General features: G+C 35.3%; 1 protein-coding gene across 1 annotated transcript in view; it reads right to left on the reverse strand.

The window, feature by feature from the left end:
- Positions 1–335: 335 nt before the first annotated feature.
- neur (E3 ubiquitin-protein ligase neur) overlaps positions 336–24,898 on the reverse strand; it is a 47,458-nt gene continuing 22,895 nt past the window's right edge. The window contains exons 4-6 of the mRNA XM_077434511.1: positions 5,751–5,938; positions 4,532–5,563; positions 336–3,217 (exon numbers count right to left, since the gene is read on the reverse strand). Of these exons, the coding sequence (XP_077290637.1) occupies positions 2,678–3,217; positions 4,532–5,563; positions 5,751–5,938 (1,760 nt within the window). The 3' untranslated portion in view covers positions 336–2,677. The remainder of the gene's footprint in view (positions 3,218–4,531; positions 5,564–5,750; positions 5,939–24,898) is intronic.

A 24,898-nucleotide genomic window follows, 5' to 3' on the forward strand; every position in this document is an offset into this window, starting at 1 on the left:
TTCTGGCTCGTCACGTAGACCCGGATAATCGAGAGTACACTGTAATTGAAAAACTTCGCCTCGTATTGTCTTAATTTTGGATATAATATTAAGAACATCCCATGCGATAGTCTGTCTTGTAATATGGGATGTACCCAAAGGTCTAGTTGTCTCTGTCGCTGTCTTCTATAACGACGATAGAGAAGCCACACACAAGCTATCGCCTAGACGTCCATTCTCCAAGTGTCTAGCTCCAAAAACGCCAAGTGTGTACTAGCCTTAAGACTGAGCAATTCTTTGTTACAAGCAGTCATACAAATAATTTGAAGACAAAAATAAAAAAAGCCATAATCTTCGGTTATAATTTAATATTTTATTTATTTCCACAAGCACAAAGTGTGGGAAAAAATTACAATATTGTATGTACATATATTTTTATAATTATCACATAATTGACGTCTACAAAATCAATGCATAACAAAATACGGCAATATAATGTACATTGCCATTAATCGTTTTTTTCAATGCTAACGCGCACTTCATTTTGTACAAATTTAAAAATAACATCCTTAATTGATTAAGTATATAATATATATCGAACGGCTAGCATTTTTGTATTGAAAGATTTTTAAAATATTTGAATATTTTTCATTTATAATAATTTATTTAAATTAGATATTTGGTTAATTTTTTTTTTCATTACTTCATTCACTAAAAATATGACTAAATTTGAAAACATAATAATGATATTAATAAATAATAATAACACAAATAAAACAAGACTAAATGTGAATATGGAAATTTTGTCAATTGCATATATGTATGTATTATTGTTACCCTACAATCGATTATTTAATTATGCTACGACTATTACGATACAATACACGGTATATATAGTGATAAAACGACTTTGAAACATATCATAAGGCAAATGAGGAACTCTCACGATTCTATTATAATTTATGAGGCCGTCTATGATAATACAATATTAAATTTACAGACTGAACGACGTATATACCATAATTTTGAGACAAACAGTATAGTAAATTTGGTATGCAGGAACAACATTTCAGGATACTTTTGTACTGCAGACATATTTATATTTAACAAAAAAAAAAGACAAAAGATAAGCAGTATTATATATGAATGAAATATTATGTGAAAATTATAATATCAGTCCCAATTTGAAAATGATAACAGGGAAGTCGAAAAGTTGAGAGCTGAATATGGATATGAGGGAATGTGGAAGATTAAAAGACGCTTACAAAATGTGATCGTTGGTGTATACACTATCAGGTATATATGATATTCAAATACAAAACTACAAAAGTAAAAATATCTATAGCTATACATTGTGAATGAGAAGCGTCGACTTTAGAAATGGTCACCCATTCATGGACGGAGCGAAATTTATATTCGATACATATTAATAACGGTCGCGAAAATGTCAACGGTAGTTCTTCAATTAGAGTTTCGATTGATAAGAGACGGATGAATTTTCAATATATGTAAATGTATTATATCACACACGCACATGAGTTTGCATACATAAATGAATGGGCTGTTATGAAAATGGTCACACTTGCAAGAATGATTCGATCATATATTCCCTTTTGTTGCTTCGATGGGTTCTGAACTTATTGGTCGAATGAGATAAAGATTACAAAGTTGGGCGCAATTTCCCGACACCGAGTATTCTCTAGTATCACTATTGCTATGTTTAATTTAACCGTTATATTTACAAAAACGGCCGCAGATTCTCAAGATTGGAAGATCAATAGTAATATATGACCACTTTCATAGCCACTGATACATATCAGGCGCGTATCCATTAGAGCCTCAAAAGCCTTCCTTTAGGCCTATTATGCAATGTCGACCGGTTGCCGACGACTGTAACATGACGAGCGACTTTGACTATATAAAGTAGGGTTGCCGGCAACCGGTCGCATGACGACTGGTCGACAGGGCATAATAGGCCTTAGAGCTGGGCCACACAGTGCGATTTGCGAGCGACTTGGTTGAGACCAATGTATGCAGTTAGATGGGGCATGCCACACCCGGCAACTTCTTTTGTCGCTTACATTTCCATACATTTTTTCTGGTCGCGCAACAAGTCGGTGGACAAAGTTGCACAGTGTGGCCCGTGTCTTATGGTACCAAAATTTTTCGCTATATTAATTTTATTTAATTAATTAATCGAATTTGATTAAATGTACAAAAAATTGTGAAAATTTCAACTAGCGCATAATATTAAAAAAATTATTTTGATTATTGTGTATTTAATTTTCAATTATTATTGGAAAAAATTACCTGCCCATTTTTTATTATCAAATTATGTTTTTTGTGAATAAAATTGTATTTTTTTTAAAATAAAATAATTCCGATTTAATAAAAAATTAACAGTAAAATTCTGGATACGTACCCGACAGACAAAAATCGATATCAATAAAATTAATAATGTACATAACGCTGTGCCAAAAACAATATACAATTATTCATTTAAATATAAATATATACAATTAATTATTGCTCTCAAAGTAGCTTCCACGTAATAATAGTAATAAAAATGGATAACATACATTATTAAATACACAGTGAAATTCGTTTAAATAGATACATATCATACACAAGGCATCATCTGCCGACTATGTTAACTCAATATAAACGATATGATACAAAAGAAAATCTTATTTATTGATCATGACTTGTATATCCTGATGACGTCCCTGATTGGCGCCCGACACATGGGACACTGTCCGCCACCTTTGCCCCGCCACTGCTGAACGGCGCACCGGTAACACATGCACATGTGACCGCACATGTACAGAACACTGTCAATTTGCTGCTCGTAGCAGATCGTGCACTCTCCGACGACGCCCGTCGTAGAGTTCGACGGAGCGGCCATTTGGTGCACCATGCCGGAAATGTTCGGCTGGACGATGCTGGTCGGCAGCGCTTGGCTGACCATGACGACGTTCGACGACGACGATACGTTTCCAAGGTTCTGCGACAGTTGGATGACTTGGGCCGGCGCTGGGTTCGTCGCCGGCATGTGGTGGAGGATGTTCGCCGAAGACGCCCTCGGTATCACTTGATGCTGCACTCCGTTCGATATGGGGGTCGTCGATTGGTGCAGAGCGTTCCGGTGGTTGGCCATGGTTGGAGGGGAGAGCGGTGCGTTTAACGACACCGGTAGGGATGCTGTGGAAGACGACGACGACGAGAACGTTTGAGCCGACTGTAATGACAATGAAAACAATATATTAGTCATCTTTGGAAATACAAAGACATCAATAAGAAACGGTTGTTATTTATTAAAAGTGATTTTGACTTTCAGTTCAGTTATACAAATATTTTTATCACAAACTGCAAGCATATAATGCTTGCACAATCAGCAAATTCAGATTAAGCTAATTTTTATTTATTTATATATTTGGGAAAGGTTGCATAGCCGATGGACTCAATTTTATATTTTTCCCATGATGTATGTACATATATTTATATCAGCACCAATATATATATATATGTATATGTATAAGAACCAGCTGTGAATAAAAAACAACCTTGTGAGGCCAGAATGTAAGAAAGAAGATCAAAATTCACCCATAAATTATGAAAATAATGATAAGCGCAGGCTACCAGACAAATAGGTTAAAATAATGTGTGATAACCTACGCTCACTAAGATGAAAAATATGGCGTTCAGGCATGGCAACGATTTCATTAAGTTGGATAGCTCTTTAACTGCCAATTTAACTGTTTCAACAGTGAAATCAGATAAATTGGCAAATTCTGATAGGAAACGATCGACTTGAGAGGACATGGAGTTACAAATTTCCAAGTCTGACCAGTAGCACTACAGAAATACTTCTGGATAAATTCTTTTCAATCGAAGTTAGCCAAGGACTTGAACCCGGTAACCGTTAGCATTAAGGCAACTAAACTATGCTGCTTGCTAACATAACATCAGTGTTCGCCAAGTGAGCTGTTTTCGGGCGAGAAACTTATTTTTTTCGGCTAATGAAGGACGAATGCCAGTTAAGAAACTTGTATTGTTCTCGTAACTTTTGAAAAGAAATAACTGCAATGAGTACTTATGGAATTTTAGTACCTGTTATGCTATGAAATCAGATAAATTGGCAAACTCTGATAGGAAACGATCGGCAAACTCTGATACCAACAGCGCTACAGACATATGTAGGTATGTTACCTAGAGTTGGTGTATAGCATGCTGTCACACTGCATTCATTAATAAAGTGAGTACAAGAACGCGCCAACTTTCAGTAACATACCTGAAATACTCGGAATAAATTCTTTTCAATCAAGGTCAATTCACGAGATCGATCCTGGTGACCTCTCAGTGGTTAGCATTAATGTAACCACCAAGCTATGCTGCTAAATTGCAAGAAAGGGAGGGGATGCCGTTTTTATAGGAACCGTTACAACAATTATGTTTAGATAAATTGGCAAATTCTATCAAAATTTGAATCTACGACTTCTCAATTGGTAAACAATTAGCTACACTGTGGCAATATTAAACAAACTTCAATTACCTGCATATGAGAAGACTGAGCAGCGGCGACTAGATGATTAGCAGCATTGTGAGCTGGGGGCAGTGCCACTACCAGAACAGCCGGTGGCGGCCTCGTGAACACTTGCACTCTCTTCGTACTTCCGTATACATCCAAGAAGGCCCATAACTTCAGCGTAAAGTCTACATACATAACAGTCACTGGCGCCATACCGTTCCTAGACACCTTCACCTCGCCCATTCCAGACACGCTAAGCACCAGCTCTTCACCGACGGTCGGAGTGCCGGCAACATCTTTACTAACGACCCAGTACTCAGGCCGATCCAGAAGCATATCGGAATCATCAGGCAAATCTCTAGAGGTTAACCTACTCGGATCGCACGAGGTAAGACCGAGAGCCAATGCCCCCGTATAGGAAGGATCTGTATCTAATATCTTGATCATCAGCCTTTCTCCGATGGCCAACGGACGAGCCGTGAAAATATACCCTTGGCAAAACTCGGCAGGCACTCGGGTAGCTATACCCATATCGTGTCCAATCCTAACATGTTTCCCGCAAGTTCTATGCAACATGGCGGGTCTCCATCCGTCGCTTATATTAGCAGCTCTCAACGCAGGCACCAGACTCCTATCGATCTCATCGTCGTCTACATTGTGGGCTGACCCCGTCGAAGTGTTCTCGGTGTCGTCTCTCCGCGCATTGTTCAATTGGTGCCGTGCATCTATTAGTTGTATTCCGGTGCAGTTGCCGTAAACATCCACCAGAGCCCACAAAGGTCCTTTGGTCTCGACTCCGGAGAAGAATATACCCTTATCGTCACCGTCGACGCTGAAGTGCACGTCGCCTGATGATGTGACGTAGTATTGTAAGATGGAGCCTCGTTCGCATAATCTTTCGGCTAGGGCTTTGGCCCAATGGCCCGGCTTGTTCGTAAGATCCGGACATGCGTACTTTGGTAATACTCCCGCCAGGTTTGCGGGATCGTGGCTCGTGAAACCGAACCGCAGGACGCCGCTCCAATTCGTGGACATCTCTGTGAATTTGATGCAGACCTGAAATAACATATCATATTATATATTTATACAGAATTGCAACTTTATTTTAAACCCTGATTCCGGAGATATGTACATATGTAGGAATATTTAGATTTTTTAATAAAAATCGAATATTGGATATATTGTTGTCCAAGGAAATTGAATAATCGAATGCAATAAAAATAGTACAAGTGATAAATCGTACTTTTTCATTGACGGCGACTGTTCTTGAACTGAAGACTATTCCTTTGCAAAAGCTGTTGAGACGACGGGCATGTGAGCCATCTCTGGAGATACCGACATTCTCACCATGGCAGCTGTGGAAACCGAGCGGAGGCAGACCGATTCCACCAGTAGCTCCTCCGCCTCCACCACCAACACACGAACTTCGACCTGAAAAATGCAAAAATATACATTAAACTAAACGATCAAAATAGTTATAACGCAAACAGAAAGGGAAGGCTACACAAATTGGATATTAAATCTAACAGTATTATATACTGCTATCGATAAGTAGTGAATTTGAGCACAATTTTGGGCACACAAAGCTTCCATTGATACGTGTAATTCAAAATGGCAATAATGGAATCCATATACTATGTAATTTTAATTGTTGTGTAGTATGTCGTTTACTATGGATTACATTTGTAGTACGTTTCACATTATTAATCAAATACTGAACGTTTATGAGAATAAAACTTATCCAGTTGAACCATAATTAGATATGAGATGGTCATCTGACCAATGGCAAATAACAATAGACAGTGTTCAAAGTAATAGATCAAAAAAAGCTTGTAAAAATGGTTTTTACATAAAATTAACAATAGCAAAACCCTCGGCACTGATCCTTATCAAATATCAAAATTAGATATAGGCTTTCTGGATGGGGAAACTTGCCAACGAGCCGTATTGGTATCACAATTATTAAATTGAATAACATCTAAAGCCTAACGGAAATATAACAAACAACGTTCTCTTCTTTCACTATCAATCTAAACGAGTGCTTGACACATGATTTTTTTTTTTTTATTTAGTCAGAGGCAGAATTTTCAAAGCTAATATTAGATATCCATTGATTTGGTACTGATAATTACAACCAGAGCCGGCTCGTGGCGTGTGCGAAGTGTTTGGCACGCATAGGCGCCGTAAAAGAAAGTATATCTAAATATATATAATATTTAGAAATAATTTTGCCAAAAGTTAAAAACTTTTGTAATTTTCATTTTCTTTTAGTTCATTTTACAAATTTCGAAAATTTTGTTGGATATCTTCCTTTGTGTATGTGATGTGTATTTTTATTTTGTATTGTATTTCTTTTTGTATCGTATTGTGTATTTTTATTTTTCATTGCAATTATTTTTGTATTTTATTGTGTACTAGTGGTTTTTTACCCGGCTTCGCTCGGTATTTTTAATATAAACCTCTTAAACATGGCTAATCTAATAGTTCAACTTCAGTTCTAATAGTTTAATCTAATAAACATTCATTTGTTTTTTTATTAAATTTATTTGAATCGCAAAAATATGTTTAACGACAGCCAACCAGAAATTAATTACACACACACAAATAATGCTTTTTTTTTTACATATAAGGGAATCGGAACTGAAATTGAAATCCGGATCCAGAACTGAAAAAGAAATCCAGATCCAGAAATGAAAAAAGAATCCGGAACCGCAACTGCAAAATGAATCCGAAATCGGAATTGAAATCGGAATCGGAAATCGAAATCTGAATCGAAATCGATATTGTTGTCATAGATTTTTTTTTTCGGGTCTTTTTTTGGTGACTATGTGAGTAGGTGATTAAGAGGGCTGTACACCCGAAACCTTAATTTTGTTACCGTTCCTTTCTTCGATATATATATTGAGTGTATGTATATATTGAGTGAATGCGACAATATATATCAATATATATATATATATATATATATATATATATATATATATATATATATATATATATATTGAGTGAATGCGACAGTTGCGCTTCGACCAGATAAAACGTGTTTTAAATTGACAAAATCGAGGTTTCGTATTCTACTATTTTCTCCTCCAAAACTGGACCAATTTTTAAAAAAATTTCATCATCGGTATGAGAAAAATATTTTCTGTGCATCTATCGGCGTATTTTTTTTTAAATCGACCGTTAAATAACCACGCTAGACTCTTTTAGTGAGTGTAAAAAAGAGGCGATTTTATAGATGTTTGGCGGCTCCTAGCTCCTATAAAAAATAATTAATCAAAAAAATAAAACGATAGATGCACCCCAAAGGTGGATATCCATAGCATATTAAAAAATAATTTCTCTAGTGCCATAATTGAGGTAGGGAGAAGTATAGTACGTTTGTATGGACAAGGCGCTGCTGTCCAGCCCTCTTAACCACCTCAGTCAAAATAAAACTGACGAGTTTTTTAGATTCAAGTTCTTATACCAGGTTGACACAATGCGAGTAACTTGGACGTTACTCACAGCGTGGCAACAGGTGATCCAACCGTTTTTGAACTTTTTGAACATCCAAGTTAACGGTATTGTCATTGCTAAAGACAAATAAAAAAAACCCCACAGAAACCAAAGCAAAGATGTGTACCATTATACAAAATACCACACTTTGAAGACATTTAAACTATCCTTATCGCGGTAGGTCATAGCAAGTCTGAGAGCACGACCTACACCCAGGGTTCACATGTCAAACCCAATTGCGTCACGTCGGTTAACATATATAAGCGTTGGCATTTAGATTGACGTCAGCTATACCCTACAAACACTCCAATCTAAAAGTGTATCGAGCGAGTTTCCAACAGACATAAGAAACGCTCAAATCTATCTCTCCCCCTTGGGTCGGGCTGGGGCAAACGGCAGATGTTCAACGACACAAAAGGTTGTTTCTCCCCATTTAAAATCCCAACGACCCCAGGTTGAATTTCATTACACCACGTACGCCACACGGACATCCTTCCGCGCTATATAAATATGTCCTAGAAGAGAATCGAGGGATAGGAGAACAACTGAAAGCGTCATCTGCACTCCGAAACCGTGGCGGGGGAGAAAAATCCCCCACAACGGGCACAGATGCGATTTGCAACACATAACTGCACACGCGGTGCACTTAACTTGAATTCTAATCGAATTCTAGGTGGGGTTGCTTCTATATTTACACGACACCCCTGCGAATACGAGTGGTTGTCTCGTTATATATCCTCTGGGGATGGTCTGACCGAAATAACTATAAACTTACTATAAGTACGCACTCACGAGAGCTCCAAACAGATATGAAAGATACTTTTTGAATAGCATTTTCAGCAGTTGAAAGTCTTACAAATCTCCAGTTTCTGTCTTGAGCTATTTTATTACACTGTATTGAGTATTACATGCATTATACTTTCTTCGTTGACTAACTGAAGCTCTGCGATGTATTATGGCACGGAGATACAAGGTGCGCACAGAGACGCACTTTGTGTCCTAATTTACGTGCATTTAAGTCCCATGTCTATCTGCCATAAACTCTTCCATTTATTTTTAGATACTGTTCGAGAAAATCTTATGCCCATCATGTCCCACTCTCATTGTTGATATCAGTGTTTCCTATTTCCATTATATTTCCTTAGTTCATCCAATTACAACTTCTACATCATTTTATATACGATTTTAAATCAAGTAGTGTGTCCAAATTCTATAATCTTTTGGAATTGTTATAATAATTCCACTTTCAAGTACAACTTTTGTCCATTTTTATATTGTCTTCAGTTCACTTATTTACAAAACACGCCATATTATATATCATTTAGGTTATGCCTCTCGCCCACGAGTTTCCATTTTGATCCCTTCATGTAGATTAGACATAAATAGATCAAGTTTGTTTTGTTTGTATTTAAATACTCATATATGTATGTAAATATTACTCATAATGAGTGATGCGGTACATGTTTTATTTTTAGATAGACTAGATAGATGTTTTTATTTTTAGACATGTAAAAAAAACGCTTGCAAGCCTATGGCGATCCAAGCCAAAACTCACCCTCTGGAGTGTTTCCCGTGATATTTTATCCTTGTATTGACAGTGATCGATAACGGTAATTCCCATATTTGAAGAAAAGTTGGAGAAAAAAAGTCGAAATAATAAGATCATACGAATTAACAATGACACGAAGAAACGCCCTTCCCAGCCAGAAATCACGAGTACGTCTATGCCGTACGATTTAGTGTGTTTGCGTTTTTACCTATAAGTTCTGCGATACATTATAAATCATCCGAATCAGGGCGTATGGAAATTCAAGATGCCCACAGAGACGCACTTTGTGTCTAATTTGGATATTTGAAGAAATGTAGGAGAAACTTGTCCAAATAATAAGATCCTACGATTTACTAATGACCAGAGATCGGCGGCCAAGTTGCATTTACCTACAATTTTTTTTCACTATTGTCAACTTTGTCTTTTGCTCTCTTGCTTTGCAGGTCAATAGTGAACCGTTGTCCGTAGGTAAACGCACTGGCACTCAAGTTCTCGTTAGTATGATAGTTCGCGTGCATAACTCTCCGTAGGTGGAATTTTCGGGCGCCAGATGTTCCGTGATCGAGATTTTAGTGATGTGAGATCACTTTTTGCGGAATAATCACCGAACCAATTTCCAAGTAGAATCTTTAGATTCACTATTATATGTAGAAAAACAGGTATGTACAGCAACATTGGCGCAAATGGCGATCGGATAAATGCACTCGAGAGAGCTGCACTCTCGAGACACCCAAACTTCCAAAGATGCTCAAGAAGAACTAACGCAATAGAATTCCACGAAAAAGCGTCATGGGGTATTTGTATGATGTGCTACCCTTTTTTGTGGAAATTCTATTGCATAAGTTGTTCTTGTGCGCCTTTGAAAATGAGGATTTCTCTAAACTGCGCCACCATTCAGTGCATTTTTCCGGGAGCAAGCGCCAAGATGGTGCGAATTGGGTATATGTATAACTCGAAAGTTTTGACATTTAGAAGTTTAATATAGAAAAATTTAGTCGAGGCGAAGCCGGGTATTTTACTATAGTAACCGATAAAAACATATGCACATATTAATGCGATTGGATTCGCTCTAATTGTCGAAAATATTGTAGAAAATGAATCGAGGACGAGGTGTGCTATGTTGCTTCATATACACGCATATAACATCAGAACACAGACGAACATAATTAACAGTCGAAAAAAATAAATAGATTGAAGCACGTTCTCACCATTCATAGGCGTAATAACAGTCGGAAGAGGCCTTAATGAATATTCAATTGCGTTTTTATGTAATTTCAAGTCATAAAATTGCGACCTTCGGGCGCGGAAAATTCGCAACCAAAAACACTACTGGAAAAGTTTTGCGATAAACTATTGCCAGATGCTACCGAATAAAAGTTCGACTTTCGAAGTTTCACAGTCGGACAAACGACAAAAATGCTATGAAAATTCCGTTAGCAAACTTTTGGGTCTTCCACGAGGGTTGGCAAAGCTCCTTTTATTACATATATCTAGAACACGGAAAGCAATATTCAAAGCAATGGTTGATCTGAGTTACCTACAAATATGTATATGTAAATATGAGAATCGTATCAGTAAAAAGTTACATATGTAGTACCTTCAAATCGGCTCTGTCAATATACTACTTACTGATATTGAACACGTGCAATCATCGCTCGCTATCAATATCATTGAATATATAATTATATCAAACAATTTGTATGATACCCACTACATGTGTGTGTAACACGAATTTCAATGGCAAATTAACACGCTCTAGCGGATATGTCCGATGTTTTAAAAATCAATAAGTATCTGCAATTTACGTCACAAGGATCGCATTAAACTTTTAGCGACGAGTGCTGAAATTTACATGTCACTGAATTGACGTCAGTTTAGTTTGAAAACAATCATTTTTTAACACGTTCGCGGTGGCCAAACAGTGAATCATCCAATTAGAGTCGATGTAAAACGAAATGACATCCAGTGAAAAGAAACGTCATTGGAAAAGTCACCAAAAAAATTAATGAATGATTCACATTCGCAGAATCGAAGGGACACTAGTGAAATAGTGGGTGCAAGTTTCACGTAATAAATTTCGGTATATTTAATCCCGATCAGAGCCGTATCTAGGGTAGTTTGCGCCTGGGGCCAAATTTGTTACTAGCCCCCCCCCCCCCCCCTCTTAATTATTTATTTTTTTCGGATATGACCTACAAGTAAAATATCAAAATTGCCGTTTCTTATTTAATACGAGGAACAAATATATTAAAATTCAATTAAAAGGAGAATCATTTTCGTAAATTGGTAAGACGAATGGCGCCCTTCCTTATAGCGCTTGTCTGCATTTAAAATAAATATTAATTGTAAAATTTCAGATAGTAATCAACATTCTAAAAATCATATAATTTTTTTTTCGATAATACTGAAACCACATTTTGCCCCCCCCCCCCTCAATCTTGCGCCCGGGGTCATCTGCCCCCCCTGATATAAAATGGTCAATTAGATTCCAATTAAAAAAATATATTTGTGGCACATTTTAAACGTTGTGCTCTAATATATGTAACATGAAATGATGTTTAATGATATTTATGTGGGACTAATCATTATAAAGAAATGAACTATTATTTTATTAGCAGAATTAACTGGCGATATTCGAAACTTGAAAAAAATGACTAAGAAAATTTTGTATCGAAGGCTCTTGACTTTGATCTGTATGGGGGGGGGGGGCTTTCAAAAACCGTATATGGTCTAAGTTACCACAAAATACATACAGATTCCAAATTTAGTATTTCTAAATTGAAAACTGTAGATTTGCATGGCGGAAATACAAATAAAAATTCATCTTTATATATGTACATATGTATAGAAGACGTTTCGCATTCAGTAAGAAAAAATAGTTTTGTTTCTATGTACATATGTAGTTACTTCATGCTACAATTTGTATGTTTTTAATACAAAAATAATTAAAAATAAAATGTTCAGCGATTAAAAGTGTAATACAATGATAAATTATGAAATAGTAGAGATTTGGGAGTAGAGGGGATGAGCATTTTCAGTAGGAATTCCTTCCAATTTTGAAAAGGATCCCCAGACTGAAAATATTTCAACACAAATTGAGTACTGTGTACTAGTTCATTGTCAGGAAGAATTTGCAGGGAAACAAATTGTATATGTACCAATACATAGACCCAGAACTTACATAGTCTTCGAGCAGTAAACCCATCAATAACTTTCCAATGAAAGAAAAACACACACACACACAAAACCGAACGAAAGGACATTAGCAAACCAACCCCCATATAACTAAACAAAGCCCCTAGAAACACGAGGGAATACACCATTGTTGCAAAATCCTCGTGGGAATACGACAGAAGGCGAACCCAAGGGATGCCGGCGCTGAATCACCCACCTAATCCTATCTTCCTTTTGATCTTCTTCAGCACCTTCAGGTTGATCTTGGAGGACTTGTGGGGCCTGTCCACGAGCTGGTCGGGGGGCGCAGCCCTGGGACACCCGGCACACCTGCAGGGGTTTCGGGGGCGAGCACCCGGACTGACGCAGCTCGACATACCCATATCCGGTTCAGGTCTGGTGGTTCAAACCCTCAGGAAGTGCGCTTCGTCGCACTCGACCAGTTGAGCGAACGAGCGGACCGTGGTGACCACAATACACACACACACACACATACAAAATTCACGACAATTCACTGAAATATATATTTTATTATATTTCCACTATTTTTAATGGTATATTTTGTCAGAAGACATTTGTGCTTTATGTATTTGTCAAATGATTATTTCGGATGTAGAGAAGGGGTACGCGTGTTTTTGAGACGACAGTGGTCGCTCAACTGAGGCCAGCTCCGCTCTGCACATCGTACCACATGTTCTCAATGTGTTCAGGTGACGCGACCGGTGTGCACTGTGTGTAATTATGTTGTTCTGGACAGTGGTGTGCAAACTGGGGTCCGAAACTCGATGCAGGATTTTCTGTTTATATATATTTCAGGTCTTTCAAAAAAACGCGACTCTCATTTCCCACAATAAGATTGATGTCAATAAGTCAAATTGAATTATTTTCCATTTTTTTTCCGATATTTTTATTTTTTTACATAGATATATGCATATGTAGATGCCAGGAAGGCCTTACAGGTAAACCCCAATGCACCTTCCTGGCCAATTACAAACATTGCAATATTTTAATCACAAATCGCTGAATTTCGAGATGCTGTATGAACGTTTTGCACTCTTTTTTGGACATTTTTAGGTGTTAATACCGTAAACTCGAAACGTTTTTCAGTATTTTTTTATGTTTAAGTAAAATAAAAATTCTTTTAATTTTAGTGACGAAAACAGATACAAATGGTTAATAGAATAGCCATAAAATAAGTTTTTGATTTGTTTATAAATAGTTAATTAATTCAGAAAATATTTCCAAAGAACACTTGAAATTTGAAAAGTTATGTGTCTGCTTGAAATAATGACAATTTCTTGCCAGTGGAGACCGTTCGAAATACAAACCAAATAACCTGTAATACTGTGTGTATTGATGATGAGTGGTATTGACTTAAATTTCAAATTTTATGACCCTTAAAATGTTGCAACGTTACACTTAAGTGACAAAACGTTTTATACTTATTATTCATTGTTTTCTATAATATGTATTAAGATCTTTCGATTTTCGATCTTTGCCTTCCGATATTTACGTTTTCTGTAATTTAACATTCTGTCTCGTCACGGAGACCGGTCTAAACATATATGAATTTAGACTTATATATGAATTTCAGTTTAAAAAACCCGAAATTTAAAACAATTTTTTATATCATATTTAAAGTGAAAAAAAAAATCAAATTTGTACGTAGCAGTACTTTGATCTGTAATTCTGCTTTGAATAGCCAATCGTTCGATTTCGTTTAAAATCAACAAAAAGTAATATTGAAATTTTCAATCACACTTTAGTACTTATCTATGGTTAAGTCTCAGGATTTACATTTAAAAAAAATTGCAATACGAAAAAACGGTAACAAAACGCTAAAAGATGAGAGTCTCTCATAAACTTAATGTATACGTTTTCGAAATGTGTCATTTCATGATGACGACACATGATATGCAAAAAAAATGTGAATACGATCAAAATGTTGACTTAGTATATACTGTAGATGCGAAGGGGCCTAGATAGCGAACGATTGAGAAGCTGCGGGACCCAACAGCTGCCAGGAACAGCTGTTGCTTTCGTCGCTCATTGTTTGGTCGCATGGGAAAGCGACTCTTCTCTTGAAAATTGACAGACAATTTTCCAATGCTTTTGCGAAAAAGGAACGAGAAAAAAAGAGCTTACCTGAAATGTGTATAGGCACAATACAAAAAGGCACCGAGCGAAAAACGAAGGTAGATATAATATATCAAGAAATATATATATACATATTTGTTTATATTTAAAAATTAAATCCATACAAGAATATTTTCCTCGTAAAAATAACTGGAGTTTTAAGATATTTTAAAATGAAAATGAAAAACTATCAAATTTGTTAATAGCTCATATGTTAAGCATGAATTGATTGATTTTAAACAATTTCACGGAAATAGTCGACTTAAGTTTTTGATACAAACTTATGAAATGTATTTTTAAATCAAATTGTGTACTTTTTCTGAAAATTTACACCGCAATCTTAAAAAAAAAAAAAAAGATGAAATGTCTAAATCTAAACAACAACAGGGGATAAGTCCACGTCAAGGGAAAGTTTGACGCATCTTTTATTTAAATAAATGCTGTTATTCGTCGAATGAACAGGCTCTTTATGCCAACCACAAACAATACAGTAAAACGTTCCTATGATACTATAAAAAAATAAAACAAAAAGATCGACCGATTCGTACAGCGAGATGTCAGTCACAAGTTAAATCTCACAACGACAGTTGAGCGTGAGATATTTGGCCATAACAAGCATATCGAATCACCATTATAATATAAACATTTTAACATTCAATATATAAACTATTAGTGAAGTAAAAATATATATGAGAGATAATGAGAACATATAATGCAAATTTTATAAGATATAGTGTGAAAAAGAAAAAGTTAAAGGCGTTTAAGCAATTAAGATCTGACAAGACGAGTGGGTGGCGGAAAGTCAAATATATAAGCCTACTAGCTATTAAACGTCACCGTCTTAAAAAAATTACGCAAATTTAGACGTGTTTATTACGATTATTTTTCACCATCGAACTATTAGAATCGATTTAAATTTCCATCGTTGACCAAACCGCGCAAAATGACGGAAAGTTTCCAAACGATCGAAAGACTGTAGGAATAGATACTGAATCTTTAACGAAGTGAAACATAGAAAAGTCTTGTGAAAATTGATGATATTGTGTATGGCAGGCGTTCGGATTCCACAAGAAATTTATTTTAGAAGTATAATATCATTATAATTATCATTTTTGTTAGAATCTTGCTTCCCCCAAGGGAAATAATGTCCGTGTTTTTATGCCAGTATCCACCCACTTGTGTTGTTTTAATGAATGAAACTTCACGCTGTGGCGGACACAATTACCGAGTATATGTATGTACTTACGACTATATGTAGTTGGATAATGAAGACAAAAAAAGAAGAAATCAAACAGCGTTCACCGGAAGTAGGGCAGCAAAGGAAACGCTTATGGGGTGTGCAAGCGCAACGATAGGGGCGAACGAACGCGGTATTATATTAAGGCCAATGTGAATAGTCGGGGAATGTAAATATAGTTTTTAAAATCGGAAATTCAAATCGAACTCGTAAAAAAGAAGGTTCCCCTATGTATATTTGTATAATTTAAGTTTATCTATCAAAGGGCATTTAACGTACATACGTGCTGATGGTAAAGTACATATGCAGCAGTGAACGCTTATTGGTCGAAAGAAGAAAAAATTGAAGGATTTTTTTAGTAATTTAATATGTTACTTTTATACTAATAAATTAAAAAAAAAATGTAAAATTTTTCTTAGTTAATACATTAAAAAAAAAAAATGTGCTGTAGGTGGAATTTTTATACAAAACAGTACTCTTTGGTTGATTGGGACATACATGTACCTCGGATTAATTAAGTGTAAGTTTATTCATAATTAAAAATGCACAACCGGAACGTACTTATATATTATACATATTATTATTAACAACATACATACATATTATGAGCCACAATTCCGTGTCCGGTCATTTCATCGCGGGGACAACTCACTGACAGATTTTATGCAAATATTTTTTATCCACGATATTAATCTTTGATTTTTATGTTGACTTTTTGAAATGCATTTTGAAACCGTAATTAAAATATTTGGAGCAATGATTTTTTAAAACAAACATACATGTAGTTACTCTTTTTTTAAAAAAAATTAATTAACAATTTGTTTTTTTTTTTATCGAACAAATCAAAAAATTGTATATTTTGTTCGAATTTTTTTATTGCCGTATAGTATAATTAAAAAATAAGTATAATTAACGAAATCTGTCGGCGAATTGTCCGCGCGATGAAATGTAATAGAATCCGTAAATCATTGGTAGAACTTTACTAGTAGACAGGTCGTGGGTTCAATTCCGGGCCAAATACGCTGCTGGCGAGGTTTTGTGTTTATTAAAAAGCACAGATAAACCGTCTCCTGTTATAATTTTCCGATTTTTCTAGCTTAATTGTTGTGACACATCCAATAAATCACTATTCTCCCACCGAAATTCGAGTTATTAGCATCTCGAATTTGTTGAATCTTATAAACGCTACCTATGTACATAATGTATGTATTTCTCACATATTTGCTGTGTATTGAAAATTTGTTGATTCTCCATAGACGTTTCTATTTGTATTTAATGTACTATTATGTTTGAAAAATTGTTAGAATATAAATGAATCTAACCATGTGTCGCTTTGGGGTAATTCTTGTCATAGTACATATGTACATATGATGTATGAAAGTACATAATATATATAAAAATTTCACACGCGGCGTATCTTTTAATTATTATTTGAACAAGTTGCCAAAGACGATTTATTTCCTATTCTGCTAACGGCTGCCTCGATCGACTGGAATATACTGAACGTATCTCAAAATACACCTGTTCGTATAATTTTTTAAACATGGTAAGTTTTTTTGTTGTATTTGAAGATTATACCAATTATTTATATTCTATATGTACATGTATAAGATAATCACAATCTAGTTCTGAAAAAGCTTCAAACGAAGGCACTCAAATCGTGTTTAAACAACGAACTTGTACTGGTCAAGGAATCATTTACTTATATTATACCTACATACATATGCACTTCCTCTATTTTTTGAACAAACACCCAGGATCAATGGAACCTTTTATTCGATTGTTCAAATTGAAATACAGACACACCCAAAAGAGGAAACGATTTCAGGTTTCGACGGAACAGCTGCAGGTAACTTCCGAAAAATATCCTATTATTATAAGTAGGTACGTATCACGAAATGTTGTCGGAGACAACTCTTTTAACCAGAATAATCTGAAAATTCCATGACGGACGACGAGACAATGCAAGTTTGCAAGCAGCACGCGCCTGCAAGTACGCAGTTAATTGTGGATGCAGATGCAGGAAGAGAGACAGCTGTCCCGAGACAAAGCCGCTTCTGAACCAAAAAGTGCGTCGAGTCATTATTGGAAAGTTAAAAAGTTCTGGACGAGCATCTCGTGGGTTAGAAGGGAAGGTGGGTCTGTGGTGTCTTCGAGCACCTGCACTTTGTCTAAAACGGCGACTTTACCTAAGATGAGAGACTGATCCAATTGTCGAAGGTCACCTGCAGCTGCAGCGTCTTGCAGTTCACCTTCTTCCGATAGCACTCGACGAATTTCAAAAGCAATGTGCATGCAAGGTGCATTATTAAATTGGAAAAAGTGCACCCAAGTGCAATTATCATAATCGTGCATTAAGCCCCATTCAAGAATACTTGTCGGTACATATACCCAGAATGGAAAGTGGGAAACGAAGATAATTTAGTGGGTAGGAGTTTGTTTGGTGTATCTACATGGATATTAAATAAGGAACAGTTGATTTGGGTTAATTGTCCTTTAAATCAAAAGCAAAATGTATCGAGTTTCAACAAAGTAACTAGGACTTTACTGTGAGCAAAATGCTCCTATGGATTAATTCGAAAAAAAAACGGGTTTTTTATTTGAAGGGTCATTTCTGCCGTGAGTGCGAGCTGTATTAGCAGATATTTTCAGGGGGAATTGTAAATGCAATAAAAATATCCGGTACAAATTTCATATAGTAAAAACGACAAAAAAGATAGAATTTCTGGGTATCTACAATTTTTTTTTATAAGTTTCAACGGTTAAATTTTTATCAAAAAATAAATATGGACCGATTCTAACTATTACTCTTTACCAACTTTAGTTACTTAACAAATAAAATAAGTATTTTTACGTAGAACTACGTCTATTTGCATTTAATTAAATACTAACATATATTAAAAAAGTAGCTTTTAAATTTTCTATAATAATACAAGATTAACTCTTGTTAATACAGTACTTGCACATATAGTATATATGTAGATGAATAGAGTAAGATTGATTGTAACAGTCAGTACGCAATATTGCTTCAAAGTTTTACGAAAAATGTACTAAATATTGTATGTATGTACATATGATACGTTCGTGACCGCAATAAACGAAATTAATGTCAATTTCAATGGGCCTTATTACTAAAGAGCGGACCAACTTTGTGCAGTTCATTGTTCATTATTCGCCGTGCTTTGTTCATTTTTATGATGAACCTTTTTTATGCTCTCTAGCTTTGTAGTTTCCTGGAAAATAGACCTAAAACGCCCTGTTTCCTGGAAAAAGAACGCTTCCGGTCCTACCTCTACTTATTACACTATCAATATTATCACACGATCCACGCCTATCGCGATCCGTATTGATAGTGTAATAGGTTAGTATCGTGATAATCAGCAGTGTATCCGGACTGTTATGAAATCCGCGACACTAGAATAACGATTGGCATTGATAGGGTAATACCCCCCCCCAATGATGTTCACAAAGCAAATGAATCTTAGTAAATAAGAAATTTTAGTATTTTACATTTTCTTGGTAAGATTTAATTTAAGGTTTGGGTGGTAGAAAATATAATTTTCTATGACGACGATATCGATATCGATTTCGATTCCTTTTCCAGATTCTTTATTCAGTTCCAGGATTCAGTATCAGGATTCTTTTTTCAGTTCCCGATCCTGATTCCTGTTTCAGTTTCGGATTCCGATTCCTTTTTCAGTTCCGGATCTGGATTCCTTTTTCAGTTCTGGTTTTGGATTCCTGTTTCAGTTCTGGATCCCGATTTATTTTTCAGTTACAAATCAAGATTATTTTTTCAGTTCCGGTTCCGGTATATACAAAAAACATTTGTTGTGGGTGTGTAATTTCTGATAGGCTGCCATTAAATTTATTTTTTTGATTCAAATAAATTCAATAAAGAAAAAACAAATTAATGTTTACTATTAGATTAGCCATGTTTAAGCGGTTTTCATTAAAAATATCGAGCGAAGCCGGGTAAAACCACTAGTAAATAATATTAATCAAATGGGATGGATGCCTTATGCAAAAATTCGTTTAAAAATATAAGTATTTCTGTGCAAAAACATATTATATCAGAATCGGCTTATATTGACTTTTTGATAAACGGTTAACCGATAAAATGCAAATAAAACGCACACACCCAGAAGTTTTATCCAAATTTTGATTTTGATCGTAAGTTATGAAATGACCGAAACGTTTCCAAGACCAAGCTTCTGACACCCGCTGGATATATCCTCGAGTCGGATCATATCGTGTGTATAAGCACAGTCCAGTCCTGGAGCAGTGGTAGACCAGGTTCAGGTTGGCAAGGTGTTGCGTTGCGAGGATGGCTACGATTGGTCGACGGCGCGTGCTGCTCGTGCCCGACAGCTGCACGACAGTTGGACCCTTTTTTTTTGCACCACATGTGCTCACCTTAACCTTTTGGCCGCGGCTCTGCGTAATGACAACTGAACCATATTATTTGCACTCTCTTGTTACTCCTGTTTTTTCTACCCCTCCCCCCCCCCCTGAAAAGCGCCAGCTTAAGTTGATCGTCTCAGCACGTGACGCACTTAAGCACATATAAATATATAGGACAGTGAACTTGCGAACTACTACCACTACTACGACTAGGCGACTTCTGTTCCTTTCCCTTGTCCGGTGTGTAATATTAGAACGTTAGCTGGCGCCCGTTGCTCGACTTCACAATGAGCACGGATTCGTTTTAAAATTTAATTAACAATCTCTCATTATTATGTAGTGCTTATTTCAAAAAGTCTTTGTACTATTTGCAGGCTCTTCCGTGCTAATTGAAGAATGGAAAAAGAAGCGAGATAGGGAAAGAGGGGGAGGCGTTCCAAAAATTCGTTGGATAACATTAGAAATTAAAGGTTTTAATAACATTAAAATTTCACCAGTTATACAAAAAAACGAATTAATTTTTCAGTCTCTATTTGGGTTGGGTATTGGTAACCCTAACCTCTCGATTATGATTTAGAGCAGAGGTTGGTAACCTATTCAAAGTGGTGAAATTTGATACTATTTTACTTCTCGCAAGGAATTTGAGCTTCCATTTCATAAAATAATTTTGACGAAATTGTATCATTACGAGTAAGTATTACAATTTAAAATAATCCTGAATTAAAAAAAAAAATAACCAAGATGATTCTATATTTATTTTTTAAAAGGTTCATTTTTACAAGGCTCTTATATACTTCATTACATGACTAAAGAAAATTGGAAAAATTTCACAATTCCTGAAAAGTTACAATAGCTAAATATATTGCAAACAATGGCTATAGTCGAACCGATATAGCGACTTAGAGACCCCCCACTCGATCCACGATGGCCAATGACATTTCGTTTCAGTTTCGCATTGCATTTTGCTCAAGAAATACAACATTGTTCGTGCGTATAGCGGTCGGTAGAATTTGACTTTTATTTTTTGTTAGTTTTGAGTTCCTGTTTCGTGTTTTGAAATATTTAAATTAATAAAATTTTAACATAAAATACGTAAGTTGTTGATATTATTAATTTATTTACGGAATACGTATATATTTTATATTAATGGAAATTTATATTTTTAATACAATAAAAGTAATTGTCAACGTCACATTATTGACATCAAAACTTATAGTAATATTATTACAGACCTTGCATCGAATTATATTGTAATAATGTTATATAGTTTAATAAAAATAAGGAAAATATTTTACGTCCATTCAATTTTACAATACATAAGTCTCACGCTATATCGGATTTATTTTATGAATTCATTGTAAAATAATAATATTTATGAATTACTAATGTTTTTGCCGACAATATCATTTTATAGCTTTATTTCTACATACAAATTACACTGAGCAACAAAAAAAAAAATACTAGAGCGGAGACCAGCCAATATTTACTAAGTTTGACCAACTGAATTCGAATATGATATTGATTTTTGTTGGTGGGTGATCGTTTACGAGATATGAGCGTTTAAAAAAGTCCGCGATTTTTACAGTTTTTTGGCTTTTGCGGTCTTTAACTCAAAATTTAGGATTGTTACGCTCAAAGTGAGTATTGGAATCAATAGTCAGATATTTTTCCTATTAATTTTTATATTCAAAAAGTAAACTTAGTAAAGATTGGTTAGTCTCCGCTCTGGTAACTCAAAAACGTGATTTTTTGTTGCTCAGTGTTATTTCCAATTAAATTATACTTCTAGTGAGCTCGCTAAATGCATATGTATGGAACTGAAACATTATACAGGTGTTAATAAAAGCTATGTATATCAGTAGGGGCAATAATGTACAGGAGATTTTCATTTTCAAATCATTGGGAAACAGCTGCACCAATTACTAACCATTAACCATGTAATATGTGGGACTGTTCTAAATATTTCATTACACGTTCCGTGCGTAAAAGTCGACTTGGAAGTTCATCGATCTTCACAAAACCGGATGTGTTATTTTTTCCGGAATTTTTCATATAAAACAACGCATGAATATTTCATTGACAGAGCGAGCGTTAAAAATACAAGGTTTATTGGAAAACACTGAAGAGCGTGATAAAATATACGTATCTGAAAAAAAATCATACGAAACGCATACACAATATATGTTATGTTTAAATATTAAAAGAAGAAACACGTCGATCACGATTTTTTTAAAATTTCATATACTATGTAAATGGTGAGAGCCACTGGTCTAAATAAAATATTGAACAAAGTGAGATTCGGCGCAGCAGTCGCCAATTATAATCCGCAACTCCAGGTGTATCGTCATCTCTCGTTCAGGCATTCTCAACAGGTGCAAATTAATTAAACCCCAAAAAAAAAACAACAAACGCGTCCGTACTGTGACACATATGACATTTTAAAACTGAACGAAGTATACGATAACGCAATCGTAGAGGATGTCGGTTTTTAGATTAGAGCTCTCCCACGCAGCTGTGAAAATCTTAATCTAACGCTTAAAGTTCAAAGCTACATTTGGTTCAAACTAAAAGTTTCAATGTATAGATATATATGTACATATATATAATATCAGGGCTGTAGAATCGTTAAAAAAATATTTTTTATTTATGATTACATAAATCAAAATCCAATGCACTGAAAGAAGTATGGAACGTTGTATGATCAGCATAACTGAATAAGTGGGTGAGAAGTATGACAAGTAGGTGGTCGATATACATAGTAGAGAGAGTGAAGAGATTGAAATGGCAATGTTCAGGTCACGTAGGTAGGTGGATAAAAGAAGAGCTAGAATTACACCCGAGATAATGTAAAAGGGTGAAAGAAAGATGAGTGGATGGAATAAGAAAAACGAGTGGGGTTGGATTGACGAGAGTTGCACAAAATAGAGATGAATGGGGCATATTACACTATCAATATTACCAACAGTTTCACACATTTCAAGATCCATATCGGAGTACTATCGCAGTATCATGATCGTATAGCCGAGTATCCGAAATGTTTTGAAATCCACGATACCAGGGAGCGTGGCTTTAATTATTAAAACAACCCCTTCCTATCGCCAGTACGCAAATTTAAATAAATTCATTTTTTCAAATGAGACTTGCTCGGCATTATGGATCGTCAATGATAGGAATTACCCTAATAAATGTAAAAATAATGAAAACCTTGATAACATTTTTTAAAGATATATTTGATTATTTTATGAGTGTATTGGTTTCGTTTTAAAGTTCCATTTTTTACCCAACACCTTTTGTGACGTTTACTTTTCAACGCAATCGCGAGTATTATAGCAACAGAGACTTTTCTTCTATTGTCCATTTTGAAGGCATGTAAATAAGTATCCTCCACAAACTCAAACTGCCTACTGACGTCGATAATATTGATAGTTCAAAACCGTCCTTCAATATCGTGACCTTGAGATAATATTGTGATACTATAATAGAATCAAGATCCGTATTGATAGTGTAATATGCCCCAATGGAAGTGTATTGGAGGAGCCTTCATTCAGCATTGGATGGTGAACGGCTGTAGTACCGGATTGACACGATACGTGTAGCTTCGACGTTACTCGTAGCGTGGCAACAGTGATCCGACTGTTTTTGACGTCTAAGTTACTAGTCCTAAATAATGGTTTAATATTGATAGTCAACTATCAGGCCTCTCCTAAATCTTTTCTTACTTTTTTTTTGCTCTCTTGCTTTGTAGAACAATATTGAAACATTTTTTGTGGGTTAAAGCATCCTGGCGGCCTACGTCTGATTATAATACATATATTATTATGTCAAGTTAAGCTATTTATTTCATTATATGTGTACGAAGTTCCTAATGTGATTCGGCAAGTACCCGGTTCTGCTCGAGTTTTAGATTATTTAAAGTTAAATGTGAAATATAAGAAAATAGAGGGTTTTAGCTTGAAACAAACTTAATCATGAAAGTGGTTTAATGCAGTATTACGTATGTATATATGTAGTATATGCCATCTGGTGATACATATGGCGGCATATGATACATTATATCATAATGAAGGCTCCAACGTCAGCCAGTCCCGACAGTCACTTCTGAGCTGCGGTTTCGCTTTGTACTATTTTTTATTGTTAAAATACGCTTTTAATCATAAAATTGATTAATCACAAAAATTTTCTATTGAACGATCAAATTTCTGTACTAAGAAAGAGTTAAATTAAATTCCAAAATCGGGAGGACCAATCTTTGCTCGATTAAGAGGTGGTTAGGGAGAGGATGATTTATTTGCAGATTGTAAGCATTTTGTTCGAATACCAAAATGGAATACATATATACTTATTTTTTATGTGAAAATTGAACAAAAATAATAAAAAACGAAACTTTTCATGA

Source organism: Arctopsyche grandis, chromosome 7, assembly GCF_051622035.1.
Source record: "Arctopsyche grandis isolate Sample6627 chromosome 7, ASM5162203v2, whole genome shotgun sequence".
NCBI classification, from domain to species: domain Eukaryota; kingdom Metazoa; phylum Arthropoda; class Insecta; order Trichoptera; family Hydropsychidae; genus Arctopsyche; species Arctopsyche grandis.